The sequence below is a fragment of the Phocoena phocoena genome, chromosome 1 (genome assembly GCF_963924675.1).
Source record: "Phocoena phocoena chromosome 1, mPhoPho1.1, whole genome shotgun sequence".
Classification (NCBI taxonomy): Eukaryota; Metazoa; Chordata; class Mammalia; order Artiodactyla; family Phocoenidae; genus Phocoena; species Phocoena phocoena.
Window position 1 is genome coordinate 19,724,528 of NC_089219.1, and position 23,481 is coordinate 19,748,008.

General features: G+C 46.4%; 1 protein-coding gene across 1 annotated transcript in view; it reads right to left on the reverse strand.

The window, feature by feature from the left end:
* Window positions 1-721: 721 nt before the first annotated feature.
* RHCE (Rh blood group CcEe antigens) overlaps window positions 722-23,481 on the reverse strand; it is a 35,702-nt gene continuing 12,942 nt past the window's right edge. The window contains exons 3-10 of the mRNA XM_065898168.1: window positions 19,842-19,992; window positions 17,264-17,411; window positions 16,331-16,497; window positions 14,665-14,802; window positions 12,174-12,307; window positions 8,395-8,474; window positions 5,325-5,398; window positions 722-748 (exon numbers count right to left, since the gene is read on the reverse strand). Of these exons, the coding sequence (XP_065754240.1) occupies window positions 722-748; window positions 5,325-5,398; window positions 8,395-8,474; window positions 12,174-12,307; window positions 14,665-14,802; window positions 16,331-16,497; window positions 17,264-17,411; window positions 19,842-19,992 (919 nt within the window). The remainder of the gene's footprint in view (window positions 749-5,324; window positions 5,399-8,394; window positions 8,475-12,173; window positions 12,308-14,664; window positions 14,803-16,330; window positions 16,498-17,263; window positions 17,412-19,841; window positions 19,993-23,481) is intronic.

The following is a 23,481-nucleotide window of genomic DNA, read 5'->3' on the forward strand; positions in this document are numbered from 1 at the left end:
TCATCGACTATTCAAAGAAACGGCTGTGTTGTTCTCATCTCACAGCAAATCACTCCTGGTGAGGTTTTAGATCCACAGGATGTGAGAAGTGGAGGCGATCTTAGGGGTTGAAGTTCACCTTCTCTTCTTACAGATAAGGGAACCCGGACCATGGCAATTTAAATGATTTCCTCAAGGTCATAGAACTAGTTTTTAAATCTTGAGGCAGTGTATCTCCACCTTTGACCACGAATTTCTTCCCCACAGTTAAATTCAGGATATGCTCAGGGAGTAGGAACTCCTTGTAAAACCACTGGAATAAAAGCACAGTGTCTGCAAGGGCTAAATCTAAGTGAGTTCTTAGTTTTCCCCTGTTTTATATCATCTGCTTTGCTGATGTAGATGAGTTAACTGATAGCTTAATACTTTACTAAGCACAAGAAAGGATCTAAATTGTCAATAAAATTGAACCAAAACCTTAATTTTGTGAACTGTGTGTCTGCATCCAAGAAAATAATGATACCATTATCTTTCATGAAACCAAACATAATTATTTAAAATTATTATAATATAAAATTATCCCTTATGTTTTTAGTCTTTTATTTTTAATATCAAGTCTATCTCTCACCTGTTTCATTGGACATGAGACTTTGCTGTAATGAGTGTCGCACACACAAAAAAATGGGCAACAGTGAAAAGAGGTTGTTTTCAAACAGCCCTTGTTTTTCTTGGTTGCTTTCGCTTAATATCCAACAGCCAAATGTGGAAACTGTAAAAGGAAAGCAAACATTTTTTATTACAGATGAACCCTTATTATATGCTTAATATTGTACACATATTGATTCTGGCTTGATCTTTTGAAACTTATGTTGCCCGAAATGTTGTTTCATCACAAAGGTCTTAGAAGTTCTTTCATAAAATCTGAATTGGAAGATCTCTTAGATAGGTAGATCTCATTTCATATAGCTCTTTACATGGATCATTAGTGGTCACCTGGCTTTTGTTTGAACACCTCCAGTGACAGGAGACTCACTACCACATGAAGTAGTTTATTCCGTTTTGCAGACAGTTCAAATTGTTAGCAATTTATACTGCATCGCCCACTGGGACTAGTTAAATTCTTTGGAGAAGCATAGAAAAAAATCTTTTCCCTCTTCTACACGACAGTCTCAAGTGTTTGAAGATTGTTTTTAGGTCTCCCTTGGGTCTTCTCTCCTGCAAGCTAAATAAATCAATCCTCAGTTCTTTGGTTGTGCCATAGGGTACCCTGCCATACAATATCACTGCATGTTGAGTAGCCTTGGATCACAGAATTCTAGAACCAGAAATCAGAGTAGCTAAAGTTTATGCGGTGTTTTCTATGGATCAGTGTGCTAACATTTCACACATGTTACCTCCCTTAAATCCTTCCAACGACCTAGTGAGATATCTCCATTTCAGAGATCACAGAGCTAGAGGTGGTAGAACCCAGATCTGTCTGACTCCAGAACGTCGAATTTGATCTCATTTCACAAATGAAGGAACTGAACCTCCCCTCCACCCCACAGAAGTAAAGTGACTTGCCCAAGGGCGCCAGCCTGTGGTGGGTGAGCTAGGACTCAATTCAGATCTGCCGCCCAGATAAGGCTGTTTCCACTGGGCCTCTCCCAAAGGGGAGGAATCAGCAGGCTCCTGATCTGTTTTCCTACTTTGCTTTAAAAACCAGCTCTCCTCATTTTGGCAGAACGAGCATTTTTTGGACCCTTACTGTGTGTCTAGAACATCTGTTTTAAATCAGAAGCAGGGGTGACACCAGTGTGACAAGGCTATGCTGTTTTGCATAAAACAGCAAGAGGAACTCAACACATTTTGTCGTGTTTTTGTGCCAAAACAGTGGTGGTGTTTAAATTTTTTGGCAATACAATCCTGTAAAAGATAAACTACAAATACGTGTTCAGAAAGCAACGGATGACCTTGAGTATACTGCAGTCATTTCAGAATCCATCCTACATGCTTAATCCCGTCATACTGCTCACCCCTGAAACATTCATTTTATGGCACCATTTCCCCACGTAAACCTTGGGAGCTTCCCATCGCCTGAAGGATGATTCAAGTGACTGCCCACCATTCATCCTCCTCTTCACCAACTCGCCCCTGAGCCAGTTGCTTCATGCTTCTGTGTTTGCTCTCAATCCTCCCCTTTCTTGGAATGTCTTCCAGTTTCTGTCGCTTAGCCACATCCAGCAAATCCTGACCTCCCCAAGCTTGTGACCTCTGCCTCCGCTGGTTCAACTAGCAGCTACAGGGTTACTTATTTAGTACCTAATAGATAGAGCTGTGCACAGGTAAAGATCAGTTCTTCTAAGTGCTTAGACCCCTATTTTCTCTGTTTGCATCCACACAATAATCAGAACGGGGGCTTGTCCATGGGAGACTCGCAAAACAAAGTTCCTTTCTTCATTTTAATAAATGGATGTCAGTGGGTCCTTGTGCCTTGGAAAGCATGAAATAAAATCCATGGTTTATGAAATTGAAATTAAAAGTTGAAAGAATTTATCCTCTTAGTGAAGGCAGAAGACATACGAAAAGTTATAAATTGGATTTTTGTAAATCAGTATCTGGGTGAGGATCACTGTAATTTCCAAGAAGACAAAGGGTTAGTACATGCAGCTCCTTAAGACCTAGAACTAAATTTTATTTAGATGTGTCTCCCCAGCTCTTCATACAATATTGATCACATATTAGCTAATATATTTATGAAATTAATAATGAGTGAATGAATGAGTACATCTTCATAAAATCATCCAAGGATGGGATGGGTATTCTTGGGGGATGGTGAGTGCCCCATCCCAGGAAGTGCTGAGCATGGTCTGGGCAACCAGTGAAGGAATGTCCCTTCCAACCCCCAGTAGTCTGCTTCTATGACACACAATAAAGGGCATTCCATAATGTTTAAAATGACTTTTTGGATGGTTTACCAAAAAAAAAAAAAATCACCTCTGGATTTATCAGCTTTGGAAGTTTGTATTCTTGCTTTTTAAATGCAAGCTGTAAGTGTTACACTGCTGAATAAATAGTTCTACTCAGCTGTAAAAAAATACACATCAGAAGATGAGGGGAGACATAACCATTCTCCAGTAGCTGCCCACAGCACATACATGCTGTGTCTTTGGAGCCAAACAGACACCGATTCAAATTCCTCCTGTTCCATTTACTAGCTCTGTCATGTTGGACAAGTTACTCCTCATCTGCAGACGGGGAGACTTATTCTTACGCAGGGTTTTTGCGAGGATAAAATCAGATAATGTTGAAAAGCATCCAGCACGGAATCGGAAGCCATAGGCTTGCAATAAATGATAGCCGTTAGGCTTACATATTCCTTTGTGGTTGTCTAAACCCCTAGTAATAAACTTTCGCATTCACATGGCAGTTTGCATTTTACATAATGTGGTCACATATGTTATGACCCCACTTGGTCTTCAAAACAACCCAGTGAGGTACAACGAAGGTTACTGTTCTTATTTTACCAGTGAGAGAGGTCAAGGGTCTTGCCTACATCAGACCTTGCAGAATGGTGACTAGAATCCAGGTCTTCTTGTTCCAGGGACACAATCTCCATTTCACCTGCTGCTGCAAGGGGCTAGTGTTGGGGGCGGGGGTTCCTCAGATTTCCTCCATTTGTTCAGCAAGTATTTATTGCAACTCAAATAATTCAGCTGGATATTTGTCCTATTTGTGGTATCTCATTAATGAGCAGAGTGCTTGGTATATAATAGTTGCTCAATAAGCACTTGTGGAATGAATGGATGGATGAAGCCAATTTTCTGAATCCTTTCACTAGATCACCCTGTTTCTGCTAAAGGGGCAAGAATACTTGCAGGGGACTGGGAGAGACTAGCTGTTGGGAGAAGCCATATAGAGAGAAGCTGGTGCAAGATGAGGCAGGTTACACACAACAACGTGGATGACTCCCAGAATAATTACACTGAGCAAAAGAAGCCAGACGAAGAAGAGTGCATGCCGTGGGCTTCCATTTATATAAAATTATAGAAAATGTAAGCTAATCTATAGGACAGAAAGCAGTTCAGTGGTGGCCTGGGGATGGAACAGGGTGGAGTCAGGAGGGAGCAGTTTCAAAGAGTCAGGAGGAAATGTTTGGTGGTGATGGATATGTTCTTACCTTTATTGCGGTCATGGTTTCATAGGTGTATAAACATGTTTAATGTATCAAAATGTATGCTTTAAATATGTGCAATTCATTGTCAAGTATACCTCTAGAAAGTTGTTTCAAGAGGAAGAGGAGGAAAGAGAGTGCGGAGATGAAGGAAAGGGAGACGAGGTGGGTTTTCTCCGTAGGTTCTCTCTGTTTTGCCCCTACAGACACAAATGCCAAGGCCTATAGTAAGGCTGGTTCTCTGTCCCTTTAGTGGTCAGTATCTTGGCCTGCTGGGTGGAGAAAGGGTTGGCCTGGGACACAGAGGACTGTTTCCACTCACAAAGACATGATGCTGGGCATTAGCCTGCCCTCTGTTGGCCCCCACTTCCCATTTATAACTCGGCAATATGGGTCCCTGCTTGCCCAGCCAACCTCAGCATCAATTGGAAGATTACCTAATGTGACACACATCAGAATGCTTTGTGAACTGTGAGTGTAGGTTAAAGGGAGGAGGGCAGTGGGGTTTCAGGGAATGAGCCCTGACCTCCTTTCTAGCCCAGTCATGACAACAAACACTACAATGTCACACAGACCCTCAGCAGCAGCTGAGTTGTTTGAACTTTATGTCCCCTGACTGAATAACCCCAGACACCTATGCTGCAAGTTTTCTCATGTCCACTAGCTCTAATTTCTTCAGCTGTGCCACTCACTCCCTGTGAGAACTTATATACTCATGGCTTCACTTGGAGGTCTATCAAGTGAGGGGATTGGACTCTCTGGCCCCTGTGGTCCTTCTGGCTCTTGCACTGCAGGATTCCTTCACGTCAAACTGTTCGCCCGCCCACTTTGGTGACTCCAGGTGGGGAGGAGACATGTGGCCAGTGACAGTTCTCACATCCCTGACCTTCAGTGATTTTGAGGCATCAGGGAAATGGGAACATTTACTACCTCCTCACCCCCCCACCAACACACACACACACACACACACACACGCATGCATGCACACACACGCACACATGCTCACGCACGCATGCACACACGCATGCACATATGCTTACACACGCAGGCATGCACACACGCTCACACACACATCTTGGATTTGTTTGTTTGTTACTTTACTCTCATAAACACCAAGTTAACATATATACCCAGGTATCTCTTTAAGTTCATTCACTCAAAACCTTAGACATTAATAGGTTAAAACTCTTACCTTCCAGAAAGTTTGGTCATTAAAATAGTTAACCACGTGAGGTGACTTCCATATTTTGAGGTTTAAGAGCATACCTGTTTAAATTCATAATTAAATGTTACACACTTAGATGATTGCATTTGTTATCTCAAAATTAATCAAAATATTATAAGTCAACTATGGTATCTCAACAGAAATCCTTTTTTCTTCCACAACCAGGAAATAGACAAATTGAAGCACTGTCCTTCCTGGACCAGCTTAATTAATTCTATAGACATCTTTCAAAAGGAACTGGCAAGAACAATTACATCCAAAGGATTTCGGTTATGCAGGGAGGTATATGATAGTCATGGATTAATACACTTCCCAAGATGGAATAGAAGGACCCTGTTAGACGGTGCCCCTCTTAAGAGCTGGTCCATTTAAAATGCAAAAGCTACCTTGGAGAGCAACTCAGATAGCCACCCCTGCAGGTCCATCCTCACTGGTTCCAATAAAGTCCCAGTGACCTCAGCTCAAGATTCCACTTGCTAGTAAAGTAGTTTAGAACAACTTGCTTCTGTGCCTGTTCTTTTCACCCATCCCTCCTCCGCCCAGAGAGCTCGGGCCCTATGCCTTCCCCAGTCGCTCAAAGTCTGCCAAATTTCCAGTACATAAAGTAGTGTTTACCTTTCATGTGAAGCAGGGAAATGCCATTGATAGGTTTATCTGTGTATTTTTAATGATGATCAGTCCCAATGTATTAAATAGTAAGATTAACAAGAGTAGGTGTGTGCTACAAGAGTAGGTATTTTCATCTTATAGTGTGTGCCTCTAACTGATATTGGCATGTAGAGTGCAGTCAGCACACCTCATTTAGCTAGAATTACTCAGAAATGATCCCTGTCGCCTACATATATTTTCCAGATAGCTGAGGCTTACTCATCTGATGCAAATCCTCTAAAATTATTATATTTTCTTGTCTTATGAGACAACACTGAACACATTTAGACTTTAAAAAAATTCAGAACTGTTCCTAGGAACATCCTTTTATGAAATGTGCTGTGTAACGTGGAGAAGGGCTACAGCTGCTGAAGGTTACTGGCCTGTTCTCCAGCAGCCCAAGCTTCTCATGTTCTTGTGACTGGTTTTAGGAAATTCTCTTCTCCTGCTAGGCTCTCTGCTTTCACTTCTAACTTCTATGAGGGTGCCTTGCCTCTAGAAACCTATCCACGTCTAATCTGCTATTTCTAATCTGCCTGACCTGGGAAACCCCATAACTATGCTCGATAAGATGGTTTCTTAAATAAGTGCATATATTATAGACGGGCTCCACGGAACGGGGTCTCTTCGCATGTAAAATGCTTGGCTTAAGGGGGTCAATTTGTTGCCATCTTGGCCTCTTAGAGGCCTCTTTCCGCTTCCATTGTCCAAGTCCTTTTTTATCACTGGCTCCCTCATGTGGAAAGCAACATGTGAAGAGGAAAGCGGGTTGGTCTTAACTCTTAAAGGAATGATAGGAGTGTCTTTCCTCTATTCTCTTTCTTGGCTTCAGGGAAGCACAGGAAGCCTCCACACGCTGGGGAGAGTGGTAAATGGTGTGAGAGGCCAGGTGTAGGGCTGCCAGATAAAATACAAGATGCTCAGTTACTTTTGAATTCCAAATTGGGTGCCTTGTGTTTTCACTTGCTAAATCTGGCAACCCTATTCAGGGTTGGACTGCCACCATGAATAGAATGTAAAGTGATGGCTGGAGACATTTTTCTTATCTGTATTTAATTAATCACCTCAGACTCTGTCGAAAGCTGAGGCCAATTGTTACGTTAAAGCAATTCTAGCCAATCTCACTCTCTAAAACTCCAAACAGTACTTTCATACGTTTTAGAGCTGAAAGGACGCCATAGGATTAGTTACTATAATCATTTCATTTTACAGAGAAGCCAGCCAATGCCCAAAGTGACACGCCCAAGATCACACAACTCCTTAGTGTCTACTTATGCTATTTTGTCTCTTATTTGGCATTCACTCCATGCTTAGAGATACAATATATGAAAGTCTAACCAATAAAAGCTGTTTGCTTGTAGAATAAGAGTGAGCACTTCTGTACAGAATGCATGTTTTCACCTAGCATGTAAGACTGGCAAATTGGTGTCTCCCCAAGATTCTTTGCAGGTCTGTCATATTGCAGAAGCAAAAAAACGTCAGTCCTCTGTTTACAGATCTCTAATGCCTTCCCATGTCTCAGAATGATCTGGCTCCTTGCTACCACTCTATCCTCAACCCCTGCCACTCTCCCTGTCACTCCATCCACATCAGCTACACTGACATCCTTGCTGTTCCCCAAACATGCAATGCATGCTCCTGCCTCAGTGCCTTTGCACTTGCTGTCCCTTTTCATGGAATGTTCTTCTCCCAAATAAACACATGGTATCTCCCTCGTTTTTTGCATTCAAGTCCTTGCTTAAAAGTCAGCTTCTTAGATAGGCCTTCCTTACCACCCTTCTAAAAGAGCAGCCCACCTTCACAATAACTCTACGTTCCCCCTACCCTGATTTATTTCCCTTCATAGTGCTTATTACTATCTGACATAGCACATATATATATTTTTTATTTTATTTTATTTTTTTTTTTTCTGTTTATGGTAAAAGCCCCCTCCGCATCTAGAAGGTCAACTTGATGAGGCCAGGGAATTTGGTTCACTGCTGTATCCTGAGTACCTAAGAATAGTGCCTGGCTCATAGCAGATATTGAACAAATATTTGCTGAACAAAATAGTATTTAGGTGTTCTCAGAGAGTAAAAGGTAAGCTCTGTAGCATAAGGGTCTCCTTGGTCTTCTGTGCAAAATTTGATGAAATCACCAGTCCTGGGCTCAAGAGGCTGCAGTGTCCAGGTGACTTCTGAGGACCTTTCCAATTATGAAAGTTTGTAATTCTGTGTTCCTTTATTTTTTAATCAAGGTCTGGGCTCTTTGCCTCCTTTGGCTGGAGCTGAGGGGGTGGGTTCAGGGGGAAGGGCACGGGCACATACACATCCAGGGATGGGGCAGGTGCAGTCTAGGCCCAGGCCCTGTGCCCTGGACAATGGTGGAAGAAGGGTGGTCTCACACTGACCTGTCAGAAGACCAGATCCCACACCCATAATGACGGTGAAGCTGAATGCCCCGGAGTCAGTGAGTATCTGGTAGCCAAGCCTAGAAATGACAAAGCAGAGGTGGTCACATTTGGGCATCAGGCCGCAGAGGTCACTGGGTACAGAAAAGATTGCATCAGTAGTGATGCTGTCAGGAAGGGCCACCAGGAAAACAAATGTCCCCTCCCTAGGCAGTACATTCCTGTCATTCTCCCACAAAGCTATGCAGACATGTAGAAGGGGAAGAAGGGATTTCAAGATCCTCTTCGGCTTACTTTAGTTCTCAGACCTCATGAACGATGAACTAGAGTAGAAGACAGAAAACCCAAGTTCAGGTCCCAGTTCTGTCACTAGCTGCACGACCCTAGGCACTTAAACTCTCACAGTCCTGAGTTTTCTCATTAGGCAATTAAAGATGAAGGTTTTATTTCTATCAGGGTGAGATGGAGTACAGCTTGGCCATCAGACCCATCTCCCCTGCCTACCCCCTTGGACATATGTGCCTGTCCTCTCTCCTTCAAAGCAACCCCAGGGCTTCACTCTAAACTATTAAGCGGCCCTTGGAGGACACCTATGTGACCTTGCAGTAGGCAAAAAGTTCTTAAACATGACACACAGGAGCTAAACATAGAGGGAACAATGATAAGTTGGACTATGATAAAATTAAAACTATTGTTCATCAAAAGATACCATTAAGAAAGTAAAAAATCAAGGAACTTCCCTGGTGGCACAGTGGATAGGAGTACACCTGCCAATACAGGGGACACGGGTTCGAGCCCTGGTCCGAGAAGATCCCACATGCCGCAGAGCAACTAAGCCCGTGAGCCACAAATACTGAGCCTGCGCTCTACAGCCCGTGAGCCACAACTACTGAGCCCACGTGCCACAACTACTGAACCCCATGTGCCTAGAGGCCATGCTCTGCAACAAGAGAAGCCACCAAAATGAGAAGCCTTCACACCGCAACGAGGAGTGGCCCCAGCTCGCCACAACTAGAGAAAGCCTGCGCGCAGTAACGAAGACCCAATGCAGCCAAAAATAAATAAATTAAATAAATAAATTTATTTTTTAAAAATCCCACAATCTGTGAAAAATGCTCCATCCAGCCTCCAAGCACAGCATCTGACTGATTTACATTCGCTCACCCAAATAGGAAATCGACAAATATTGTTTGTGGAATGAATGTAAAGTCAACTGACTCATCCAATGACATAGAGCTAATAAAGCAGCTGATCCACACTTCCCAGAAAGCGCTCTAACTGCCAGCTCAGTCCTTTCCCCATCTTTCCACTACATCCAGATGCCCCTCCTACGGAGGCAGCAGCATCAGTAACCATCATAAAGAAAGGGGCCATGCGTTGGGTGTTTACTCCATGCCAAGCGCTGTCCTGAGCCCTTTAATTATTATATGTTACTGAATCTTCACAGCAGCCCTGGGACATGGATCTTATTATCCTATTTTACAGATAGAAAACTGAGACTTAAAGAGAGTTTGAATACCATGCCTAAGGTCACACAACTGGTAAATGTGACCTTGGTCTGTTTGTCCCTGAAGCCCTTTGCTTCCAGCAGACCAGAGGCCACCCTGAGAGGCGTCATCGCTGTCACTGTGCCCTTCCCTTTGCCAGGTTCCCGCAGAGGAGAGAGGACTACTTCTTGGTCCTCGGCTGTCTCATCCTGATGAGAATTGGCTTGCAGAGGGGTGCTGGAGCCAGCTCACACAGACACACAGGCCGATGGTTCTCAGCTCTCCTCAACTCCACGTTCAGGGGTGTTACCTTGATGGCTTGAAATTGGCCACAGGGAGAAATCGGCAAATGCTCTAAGTCAGGGCTTTGTTTCCTTGGAGAGCCAGTTGTTAGTCCTTTAGCAGCACACTGCTGGTTGACAACTTTGCTTTTTTTTTTTTTTCTTTTTTTTTGCTATAGGCCAATAGTTCTCAAACTTGAGCTTGTATGAGAATCACACAGAGGACTCCTTAAAACAGACTGCTGGGCCTGCCTCCAGATTTCTAATCGTGTGGGTCTGGGGTGGGGTATGATTTGCATTTCAAACAAGTTCCCAGATGATGCTGATGCTGTTGAGAGCCACTGTTCTAGGAGAGCCACAGAATCACAGAATTTGGGGGATAGAAGGGTAGGTGATGCAGAAGTTCCAGGTCGGCAGCCCACGAGCGGAATTTGGCCCACACAATGTTTCCAATGATTTTGAATCTTTTGCCAATGCTTGGGAAGTACATGCAAAACTCTGGATTTCTGACTTTTGAAAAGTCATTAGATCTGGCAACACTTATCCTGGGACCCTGCATGGTATTAGCTGCCTGGCACTGAAGAGCAAATGCCCACAGTTTCCTCCCCTCACTGGTCTCAGTTTTAACCTTACCTGCCTGGTCCCTACAGGTATCTGAGTGTAGGACCCTGCTAGATCAACCCCTCATTTTACAGAGGGGAACTCAGGAGCCCAGAGAGAGGAAAAAGCTTTGCTGAGAGTCACACAGCTATTGAAGCAGTGACAGGCACATCATTGGAGTCCATTACAGAGATGCACTGCTTCACACAGACCATCCCCTCCCCACCCCCAAATGGGATCCTCTTCACCCCCAAGCAGCTCATGGAGGTATATCTCACCTGCTCACAGAAGATTCCTATAATTTGGGGCTATGGTCGTCTCTGTTGTTAGAACTGAGGCATGCAGACCTCCATGATTTCTTTGAGATACCTCCACAACAATGAGCTCTCATCACCCACTGCAGGTGCTCATAACCTTTACAGCCAGGTTTCAGCCACATGACCTTGGACAGCTAACTCCCCCGAAGTATCATTTCTTAGGGAAAGCTAATAATACCTCACCAGGTGGTTGTGAGGATTGAATGAGATGACATAATGATTTTAGCATAATGCCCAGCATTTAGAAAGCAGTCAAACAGTACTGTCATCAGTAATACTATTATTGTTATCACTACCTCAGTTCATCTGGAAAAATCTATCCCTGTGCCCAAGTCACTCTTCCATTATATGTGAGTCACATCCAGAAGATAAACAACTGCCCCCCACCGCAAAAAAAAAAAAAAAAGGAAAGAAACAAGAAGATGACTTCCAGAAGGTGATGGCCAGGGTTCTGATCATTGCTGTCCATTGTCTGGGGGGCACAGGACCTGACTCTGGTCCAGAGACCCACGGTCCCACCTCACTGTGTGACCTTAGCCAAGCTCCTTCCCTCTCTGGGTCTCAGGGATGGGCTGTACTCAGCATTTTCCTACATTAACATATCAAATCCTCTTAACCACACAGTACCTGGCCTCAAGTAGCACCCAACACCCCTAGGAGGGGAGGAGTTATCATTATCTTCATTTACCATCGGGTGACAGAGGCTCAGAGAGGTTAGGTAGCGTGGCCCAGCTAGTAAGAGGTCAAGACCCCACGGCACACTTCACCACAACCTAAACCACCAGGGACTGAAAGACAGGCTCAGTTGGCTTGAGCCTGATTGCCTGCTCTGCCCGCATTTGGGGAGGACTCGGGACCGTCTGCCCTTGCCCTGCACCTACGCTGCCTGCTTTAGAAAGAAGGGGCCTGGACAGGTGATAAGTCCGTACACAGTAGGGGCTGGGCAGAATTTCAGAATAAATTGGCCAACAAATATTCACTGAAGCCTCTGACTGCCCGGCCCTGGGCACCACCCCCCCTCCCCGGCCAAGGGCTCTGGGCGCACTCCTTCCTGAGCTGGATGGGGTGATAAGGGGCTGAGCCAAGTGACCTACGTGGAAATCTTGGTCCACTTGACCTGAAGCGCCATCAGCACAATGTTGGTGATCCCTCCGAGCAGACCCGGCAAGCCGAAGGTATATTGCACGCCGTAGGTGTCATGGAGGTCCAGCGTTCGTTGAAGACACACCTGGGAACAAACACCATTCTCAGCAGATCTGCATGTGGGACTGATACCCCTTACCCGCCCTTTCACAGACCCTCGGCGTCCAGGGCATCCAGGGGGATGGGCATTAGGACGCAACTAAGTAAGTGCTTCTCAGGTTTGAATGTGCACACACAGAACCTGGGGAGCTCATTAAAATGCAGACTTGGATTTAGTGGGTCTGGGGCCTGAGATTCTGCATTTCTAGCAAAGTCCCAGGTGACACCAATGCTGGTCCGCTGTCCACACTACTCACATTTGGGGCTGATAATTCTGTGTTATGCCAGGGGCCCTCCAGTGCACTGTAGGAGGTTTAGCAGCGCCCCCGGCCTGTACCCTCTAGATGCCAGGAGCACCCCTCTTCCAGGTGTGTCAACCAAAACCGTCTTCAGATATTGTCAAATGTCCCCAGGGGCTGATTGAGACCCACTGGTCTAGACCAAACCTAACTGCCATCCAAGAGACTACATGGCTGATTAAAAGGAAAGAATCTGACCGCACCTCTAGACGCCCAGTCAGTACTCCTTCCATTTCATCACTTGGCCTCCCAGATGGCTGGGAGCCAACAGATGTGGATACCAATGCAAATGTCATCAGGCTAGTTCCCCCCTTAGAATCCTCATTGTCTTGGGAATAAATATTCAGACTCTTGAACTCGCCCAGAAGGTACTCCTGAGCACCTGCCATCTCCCAAGGCGATGGTGAGAGGCGCACTCCCTGAGGAACTTTGTGCTTCAGCCCAAAGGACATCTTTCCGCTTCCTGGTTGGGCCACGCGCTCTTCTCGCCACTGAGCCTTTGAACACACTGTTCCTTCTGCCTGGAGTACATTTCCCACTTCTTTCCCTGGCTAATGTAAGTTCTTTGTCAATGCTCGGGTGAGACCTTCTCTGCTCTGGGAAGCATTTCCTGACCCATCTCAGGCCAGCTTAGATGTGCTCCAGTAGCAGTTAACACACCGTGTTGCGTTTATTTGTCCATTTCCTTCACCACACTATAGCTTGGGAAGCAGGATGACTGTTAAAACAAATGTGTTGAATGAGTGAATGAATGAGTGAATGAATGAATGAAAAAGTCTTTGAATCCTTCCCGCAGCGATAGACTCAAGGAACCTGAGGCACAGAGAAAGTGACAGACACTGAGCCTCCTGATACTTGTGATACACGTTTTTTGGCTACGCCGCGTGGCTTGTGGGATCTTAGTTCCCCAACCAGGGATTGAACCCAGGCCCTCGGCAGTGAAAGCTTGGAGTCCTAACCGCTGGACCGCCAGGGAATTCCTGTGATACACGTTTTGCTGAATATGTCCTACTTTCATCAGAGGATCTCAAAGCCAGAGGAGATAAAAGACATGCACTTCCACTCCAAAGATGAAAAGCAGACTACCCCATCTTTTGGTCAGATCGAACTGTTGGTAAGTTCTTCCTTATTTGGGATTGAAACTGCCTCCCTGAATATCCACGGTTCATCCAAATTCATCTTCTTGTGTCACCCAAAAGTCTATTCCTTTTTCCTCCATCAGGTCTTCAAACCTATGAAGATCTGTTGCTCCTAAATATTTCTCTTAGAAGTGTGTGATAGCAAATCGGCTATAATGGCGCATTCTGATGTTATCAGTATATGTTGAATATTGAAGGAAGAAAAAATCCATCCACTTAGAAGAACTAAATAATCAGAAGTGGACGTGACCTGGATTATCAGCCCAGCATCCATCCCTCTTTTGAGTGCTGCCCTTCCCACCCCCATTCACATGGTTCATGAACAGCAGACTTGCATGTATGATGTGCCCTACCTCCCACCCAGACAAAGATGGGCACATTATCCAAGTTAGACCAAGGAGCCCCTTCTCCAAAGAATTTGCAACTGGGGCCAAGAGATTTCACCTGGCTGCTTTCCTGAAGAGAAAGATGACACTCCACCATGTGGAGCAGGAGAAGAAGAAGGAAGTCTACAGAGTGAGAATAAAGCAGATGTTCAGGAAAAGCAAAAAAAGAAGAGCGGGGACTTCTTGGGTTCCCCACAAGACTCGCATCCCTGGTGCCAGCCATTCCTGGGCTCCCAGCAGCATTCCTGTCCTTGGGGTCGGTGATACCCCAGTAGCCTTCTAACAAATCCCCCTTATTCCTGAGCAAGCTTGAATAGGTTCTGATACTTGCTCCCCAGATCTTAACAAATGCACCATCCAACTTGAGTGGATCCCTCACCCAAGCTCTGAAGCTAAACTGAGACGGTGCCAACGGCTGCCTAATGCAGCCCTTGGCACTACAAGATGGCCCGCCATGTTCTAGGGGCCTGGACCCTGGTGGAAGCCAAAGCAGCAGGTGTTCATTGCCCAGCTCCTTACCTGCAGGTACATGGCTCCCCAAATGGAGATCAGCCCAGCCAGGAGACCCAGCACCATGGCAAGCCAAGGAGAAGGGATCAGGTAACAGGGGGCGCCCACAGCCACACCTCCTGCCAGCACCGCATTGTGGATGTGAGTCTGCAGAGGAATAGCTTGTGGGTGAATGAAATGACATAGAGAGGACAGCATCTCTCTAAATTACTTGGTAAGCCGGTAGCAAGACAGCAGTGTAACATCTTCCCTGCTTCTCTGATCCTGAAACCAGCCCCTCCCCTCTGCTGAGAGTTCACCAACGGTCTTATCTCACCCCACTTCTCAGGCTCAGGGAGCAGTCACCCTGACTGGGAGTCATTTAGCCTGAAAGTGCAGTTACTCAGGATCCTAGCCATGCTCACACTTAGTTGTGATGTGTCCTCGGGCGCTTAACCACTCAGTGCTTTAACTTTGTCACCAGAAAAATGGGGTTTTGGCTGTATCTACTGATATGGTTATTGTGAAAATTGAGTTACCATATATAAAACTCTGAGCCCAATGCCTGGCATAGAACATGAGTAAATGCCCCCAAATATAAGCCATTATTATTGTTTTTTACTATTATTATTATTGGCTACTTGGTGCCGATATCACCCTGTATTATTGGACCCCATCCCAAGAAGCTGGCCCTTGTTCCTGGGTCATGTCTCTGCTGTGACCTTTACCTCCTCTAGAACTGGGGCCCTGCCTTGCTCTTATGCTACTGCTCTCTGCCCCTCTCAATTCTACCCAGATCTTGGAGCTCTGGGCCCTGGGACCAGCTTCTGGGCTTCCCCGACCTGATGCCTACACCTGCCTCCCTGGATGTTGCTACCTTGTCTGATCCTAGACTCCCTGTGACCATGGAGCTCACCTGTGGGGACCCTCACCTCCCCTTAGTGCTGTTAACCTGTCATCCTTGGCCATCTTCTCTCCCCTTCACCCCCACCCCCTACCCCACCCCCTGCCCCATCTGTCTAGACTTTCCCATCATGTCTGGCTGGCTGACTTCATGCCCTGATCATCATGGGACCTTGTTTTGTCTTTAGTCTACCATCTCACCCATCTCTCCCCCGAAAACTCACACACAGACTCGCAGCTACGTTGATAATAGCAGCTAATGTTTGCCCAGTACTTATTAGCTCTGGGCATGAAGCCCTTTACGTGCATCATCTCTCAATTCCCACTTTACATATGAGGCAGTTGAGACTCAAACAGTTTAAGTGGCTTGGCCAAGTTCAGATGGCTAGGGAAACAAAGTTCTTTACTTCTGATTCTGTTTATTCCATTCTTGAAATTTCTTCGGGGAAGGGGAGAGGATGACTCATTCTACCCCGGTTTTTCTCTGCTGACTCTTGCTTATGGGAGCTGGCTTTAGTAACCACCAGAAATGGAGTTCAGACTTGGGTTTGTTTGATGTCAAAGGCCCCCAGAGGGCCTTTGCTCATTTGACAGTGTCCTATGTTCCAGGCCCATTTTGACAAGGCAGTGCTGATGGGCTGATGCCCCACGATGCTGCAGACAAGACCCCATCACCCGATATGCTCTTTCCCGACCTGTGGGGCTGGCACTGAGGCCGGCGGGTTGGGTGTGAATATGTGTGTCAGGCCTAGAAGACCCAAGTGCTGCCCAAGGGACAGCACCCCCTCCTCACCATGTTGATCTTCCCTTGAGGGTGCGCCAAGGCTGACACTGAGATGGCTGTCACCATGCTGACAGCAAGGGCGTAGTAGGTGTTGAACAAGGCCTTCTTCTTTTCGTCTGGAATGTCCAGCAGAGCGGAGTTGAAACTCGGCCAGAACATCCACAAGAAGAGGGTGCCTGGGGGCCAGAGAGGGTCAGTGGCCTGAGCCAGGGGGACTTCAGACAGGAGAATCCTGGACCTGGCAAGTCTCATCTCTGTCACTTTCTTGCTCTGTGACTTTGGGCAAATCATGTCTCCTCTCTGAATTCTTAAGCTGGTAGGGCCCAGCTAACGTACTTTACAGGAAAGGAAACTAAGGTCCAGAGAGTTGAAATCACCAAACCCCAGGCCTCCTGACCCTGGCCTGTGATGGCTTAATGCTTATTTTAAAAAATTAATGGGATGCTTTCATTTGGCCCAATGGCCTGGTATTCAGTTGCCTGCTGACATCTCACTGCCTGATTTCCTTCTTCCTTCCTTTTCTCTCCCAGCCTCTAAGTCCCAGCCTCTAAGTTCATCACTTTTACTGGAGCTCTTCAAACTATTGATACACCATTATTACTCCTCTCTTCCCACTCCCATTCTTTCCTCCACTCCTAGGCCCGGCTTTCTTCATGTGTCCAATTCTCTGCTTTAAGTTGAGGACAAAAGGATTGGATAACCTTATTTAAACTGAGATGTAATGAGCCTCTCCTCTCCTTTGGATATTAATGAAGAGAAGTTCCCTAGAGGGGAATTCAAAGATGTGAATTCATCAGATACCACTTGAAGAAATGGATCATTACCGAGGGGCTTTCAGACACCCAGAGAAGGTTGGAAAAGGAGAGAGATTTTCCTGCAGAGCCCTTTTGGAGCCTCTTGCCCACCCCAGATCCAAGCCTACCCACGCCACCTTGTCCTCACCCAGCATGGCGAACAAACTGGGGCTCGTGGCCGTCTGTTGTTTGTCCTCCGCTTCATTAGGCAGAGGCTTCGGGAGGCAGCAGGCCACAGTCAGCCCGAAACAGGCCGCAAACACGTGGATGTACATCATGCTTATGTGGTTGTCCATCTGCAACAAAACCCAGCGGGAAGTGAGTGTCAGCATCTTCTGCCCACAGGGAGGGAACCTCCCGTGTTCCTTGGAGAAAGTTCTGGCTTCATGTAGGAGGCGTGACTTGAAGTCAGGAGACTGACCCAGCCCAGCAGCCCGCCTTTCAGAGGAGTCCCGTGAGTTGCTGTGTATTTATTCCCGACAGGTTTCTGGTTGGCTTTATTTATTTAGTTGGCCAAGTCTTGCGGCTTGCAGGATCTTAGCTCCAGGACCAGGAATTGAATCCAGGCCACAGCAGTGAAAGCGCCGAGTCCTAACCACTGGACCGCCAGGGGACTCCCCTCTGGTTGGCTTTAAACACTTTTGGCTGAAGTCCACTTAGGTGGGGGAAGAGCCACACAGACATGCACCCCACTGCTTCCTACATTTTGGCAGAATTTCAAATTTTGCGTAGAGTATGAGTGATATGATCTTCGCACCATGAAGCAGCCAGAATTTTTATAATACCGAACTAAAGTGTTCAGAAAATTCCAGCTATATGTTAATTTTGCTTTACGAATATCGAATTTAGTAACCCTTCATAACTCACTTCGTGGGCTACTGGTAAGCCCTGTCAGCTGTGTCTTCAACAAATATCCAGGTTTGGCAGAATTTTCACCACCATGCTCCACTGACCCCCATCTTGGTTTAAGCCACCATCGACACTTTCGCATATTTTTGCAGTAATCTTCTAACTGGTCTCCCCATTTCCACCCTCGTCCCCCAACTGACTCTTCTCCATGTAGCAGCCAGAGAGACCCTGTTAAAATCTTAGCTCATGGCATATTTCTGCTCAGAATCCCCCAGTGAGGGGGGTGGGAATTCCTCAACGTCTCCCTCAATGTCAAAGTCAGCGTTCTTCCTACGACCTACAGGACCCTGCATGATCTGCCCTCCCACAACCTCTGTGACTCCACCTCCTACTCATTCCACACACACTGTCCTTGCTGTTCCTCAAACCCACACTCATGCTCCCACATCAGTACCACTTTGCACCGTCTGTTCCACTGCCTGGAGTGCACAGTGGAGGGAGTGGTCCACCCTGGGTACAGGCAATAAGGGGATGCATTGTCTGTAGAGAATTTAAAACAATTAAAGCAACTAAAAGCCCATCTGCTTTTTATTACCATCATGTGCCAACAATTCTAAACAGTGTCACTGACACAATCTTCCTCCTGAACGAGGCAGACCGCTCCCACGGCCCTGCCTTCCATCTGCCACCGTCCTCAGATACCCACGTGACTTGCAAACCTGCTGCCTTCAGCTCTTTACTCAAAAATTATTTGCCCAGGGAAGCCTTCCTTGGCCAACCTCTCTAACACTTTATCCTCCCTCACAGCTATTCCTGTCTGCTTTCCTCATTTTATTTTTTTCTCCATAGTACTTATCACTATCTAACACACTGTATCTGTTGCCTATTTTATTGTTTATTGGCAGTCTTTCCCTCTGGAATAGAAGTTCCACGACAGCTGCATTTTCCCACTGCCTAGAAGAGTGCCTGGTACATAATAGGCTCAGAATAAATATCTGTGAAAGGAATGAATGAATGGTAAGGAACCCTCAGTCACACATAAAAATGAAAGTCTGTGGAATTCCCTTGTAAGACCTGAAGAAGTCTTGCATTTTTAATCTCTTTGTGGTCCCCCAGGAATCGTCAGCTTGGAATACTCATTTCTTGGGTTGCCTCTACTGGGAACAGCTCTGGTTTCTGGCTCTAGTTTCCCCTGAGCCCTTCCATGCAACAAACCCAGGCTGAATTGAAGTTTTTGAGGAGAAGCAGTGAACTCTCAAAATCAGTGCCAAACCCTCCCCCGGACCAGCTAAACTAAAACATTGAAGCTGCAGAGAAGAGAGGAGATGGCTTTGAATTAATGCAGCTTTTTAAAACAACCACTATGAAAACCATAACAAAGCAGGAAAAGGCTTATAATGCATTGCCCACAGTGGGCTTTCCATCTCTGGGAACTGACCTCTTTCCTTGACAGTTTTTTTTTTTTTTTTTTTTTTTGCGGTACGCGGGCCTCTCACTGTTATGGCCTCTCCCGTTGCGGAGCACAGGCCCCGGACGCGCAGGCTCAGTGGCCATGGCTTACGGGCCCAGCCGCTCCGCGGCATGTGGGATCTTCCCGGACCAGGGCACGAACCCGTGTCCCCTGCATCGGCAGGCGGACTCTCAACCACTGCGCCACCAGGGAAGTCCTCCTTGACAGTTTTTACCGTGGGAACCGCCTTCATAGCATTTGCTTGCTATATTTAAATGTTTAGCATAGACCACACTTTTGCAACCCCATTTTGGCCTGTCTTTAATTTTTTTAATCCCAGAAGCTTTATCAAATGGAGACAGAGCCCTCCCCTTTCACCTGCTCAGCCCTCATCCCCGAGGTCCCTCCTCACAGCACCATGACTCACATTGAAGACTTCCTTGCCGACCATCCTCGTGGCACTAAAGGCTGTCACCTCTATCAATGTCATCAACAGCAGCTGCAGCAGGTTGACCTTCCCCAGGATGACACCCACTGAGATCAGCACAGATGTAGCGCTCATGGTGGATATCTGAATACTGGGGAGAGGGGGCAAGACAGGGATGATTGAGAAGGAAGGATGCCTCCCGTTCATTCATCCACGCATTCAGCAAACACTTGTTGAGGACCTACTCTCTGCCTGAAACTTTTCAAGAAACTGGGGATGGAGTAGGAGAGCAAATAGACAAGATTTCCACTCTCATGGGGATGGAGGCTGCCAAGTCTGGGGTCTCCTTCATCCCCTTCCCCACCCTCAGGATGGCAGCCACACTCTGTTTGATCTGCATGCACTCATCTGTACTGAGGATGCTCCGAAGTTCTCATAGGAATGTCTGATTGTTCCCACGGGACCGCTTCTGGGATCTGACTACCAGGATTCTGCCCTGGGCTTCTCTTCTACTGTCATCACTCACAGATGCTCAATAGAGGGCGCTCTTCACCTGCCCGCCCATCCTTCAGGCACCACCACCCTCCTCTCTCCCTCTCGCTGTAGTGGAAAGAGACTGGATTTGGAAGTAGGACAAGCCTGGCTTCCAGTTCCAGCTTTTCCACTTGAACAGCTATTTAATCTCACTGAGCCTGTTTCTTCATCTGTAAAATAAGGAGGATGATAATACTTATCTCATGGGAGTGTTACGGGGATTAGAAGGAATAGTCGTGCATGTGTGTCTCGCACACCATGACTGGCACAAAGAACTAACTCAGTGCTATTACTGATTCCTTCTTTCCCTTGACAAGTGAGCAAGCTTAGTGCAGGGATTCAGAAGGAGAAAACAATTTTTGTTTTCAAGACACTTACGATTAGGCTGGGGAGACAGAGCGACATCATGACCCTGTCAATTAAAACCATCTGCAATATCATGAGGCCAGAGGGGTTCACTGGAGGGAGAGAGCAATGTGAACTGGACTCATCAGGGAGGGCTTCCTGGAGGAGGTGGCACTGAGCTGGACGATCCATTGTGGTTCAACCAACCCACCCTCCTCTGGCACTTTGCTGAGACCACCCCTCCCCCTGGGAGCTGATGATGTTGATGCTTCAACCACCACCACCACCATAATAGTGATAGTAATAATAATACTCTATTAAGCATTATGTATAACAGGCTTGCGAGTACATCACCTCATTTAAATTTTAATCCTCCACGTAGCCCTCTGTAAATGGTGCTAGGGTACCATTCAGTACCTCCATTTTACAGGTGAGGACATTGAGACTGGAAGAGGTGACTGTTTTGGTAATGGCCACACAGCTAGTTAATGACAAATGTAAGGTTCAAACCCACCCATTTGGCCTGTATCCAAAGCCTGTGTTCTGAAGTCTGGACACAGACTTCCCACTGTTTGCTGCCAATGTAGTGTCCTACTTAAGGCTCAAGGACTTCAGAGGAAAAGCCAGAGGAGGCCAAAGGTATGGGGAAGGAGCCTCACAGGGGCCAGGAATTATTTGAAATGAAGGGTCACTCAGTGCTTCACTGTGGCTGGCCATGTTATCTTTTGGGTGAGCACTCATTTAACTGGCAAAAGCCTAATTCAGTGGGAGGATTTCAGACCTCAGGGGCCAGTTGGGACCAGGGAGGTATTGAGGCAGTGAAGTACGGTACTTAGGACAGTCTTGTTCAGGCTGCCACGGTTGGAATCCTGACTCAGCCACTTACTGGCTGTGTGGCCTTGGGCAAATGACTTAACCACTCTGTGTTTCCATGTCCTCATCTATAAGAGAGGCAAGGCCTACGGAGCTGTTGGGAGGGCAAAGTGAGTCAAGCAAAGTAAGGGGGTTGGTTATTGCTATGATAGGCCCTCCAAGACCTTTTAACATACAGCATTAAAAATATCACCACTTTCAGGGTTCTTTTTATTTTCATATTTGTTCCAATAACCATTTACTAAGTCCTTACTATGTGAGGACAACAAAGGAGGACAAAATTGAATAAGACAGGCCCCCGCCCTGAAGGTTCTGGTCATCGGTGACTCAAGGCAGAACCGATTCAGTGCCAAGTCAGGCCTCGAGCTGGTGAGGCGGCAGGAGAGGGAGAGGGCCATCTGAGAGGCAGGCCTGGACACCGCCCACCAGCCCAGCCAGAGCAGGAAAGGTCAGGAAGGAGCCCATTGTTCAAATTTGTGAAGCCAGCCCCATTGGGGGTCACAGCTGGGAGGGCCCAAGTGGTCAGGGCAGGGCAGGGGCGTTCACTCGGGCTGTAAATGGCCTCTTCTTGTCTTTCCGGATTGACAGATTCCTGCAGGCAGGACGTCAGAAGACGGGGGCAGCCTGGAGATGCCTGGAGACTCAGGCTCAGGAAGCCAAAGGCTTGTGTGACCTTAAGCCAGGGCAGCAGAAACACCAGACCAGGACCACCCTATTGGAGTTCCCCCAGAATGCCCTTTGTCACTTCCCAGGTGGTTCCTGGGGGGGTGGGGGGGAGGGTTATTGAATCCCCATGGGGATCAGCTCTAAAATGGTTTAAAAGAAAAAAGGTGAAGAGTTTTCTTCGGGCCCGTGGGGAGCTGGCTACACTGTGTTTCTTGTCAGGACCACTCTGCAGTGTGTGGGAAAGGTTACAGAGTTAAAACTGAAGTCACTTCCACCAGTTAGCTATGTGACCCTAGGCAAGTGTCTTACGAGCTCTGAGCGTCTAGTTCCTTGCCTGTACGCCACATCAGACCCCTACTTGGAAGGGCTAAACAAACAATGTTTGTGAAGTGCCCAGCACAGAGCCTGGTTCATGGAGAGATGTTTACCAGCAGTGCCCAGAGGTTTAGTAGGGTCTCAGAGGGGAGGGTAGAATGGCCTTGAAGGGGTCCCCAAGATACCTAAGGTGGGATTTATCCATCATCTGGGCAAGACAAAGTTTCAGAATTGGATAAAACCAAAAACCAATTTTTATAGAAAAATTTTACCTGGTTCCTCCTATTAAGTGCGAATGACTTTTTTTGCAGGTATGTACAACTTAATGTATGTGTGTGTGTGTGTATATATATACTCTTGTGTAACCATCACGCAGGATAACATAGAGAATGGTTCCTGCACCACGTAAACTTCTTTTGTGCCCCTTCCTAATCAATAAACACCACCTTCCTCAGGTAACCATTATTCTGACTTCTAGCAACGCAGGTTAATTTTGCTAGTTCTTATAAAGGCATCTAAATAAATCAAAGTTAATTTAAAGAAACTAAAGACAAGGCTATTTCTTGTCCACCAGCATTTGAGGACTGAGAGTACTTCCTTCTTTTCAAGAGACTCTCTCTCTGAGTGTGAGATTTCTATTTCTTTTTGTCTAATCTCTATTAATTTTTTCTTTGAACTAATATTTATTGTATAAGTTTATGAAATCAAAATCAACAAAAATGAAAGGATACAGGGTGGGCTGTAGATCTGGGCCCCTTGTGATGTCACAGAGGAGGGTTGTCAGATAAAATAGAGGATGCCAGTTAAATTTGAATTTTAGACAAACAGTGAGTAATTTGTGAGTATAAATAAGTCCTGAATATTGCATGGTGCCGGTGCTAGAAAGAGAAGGGGACAAGCCAGCTCT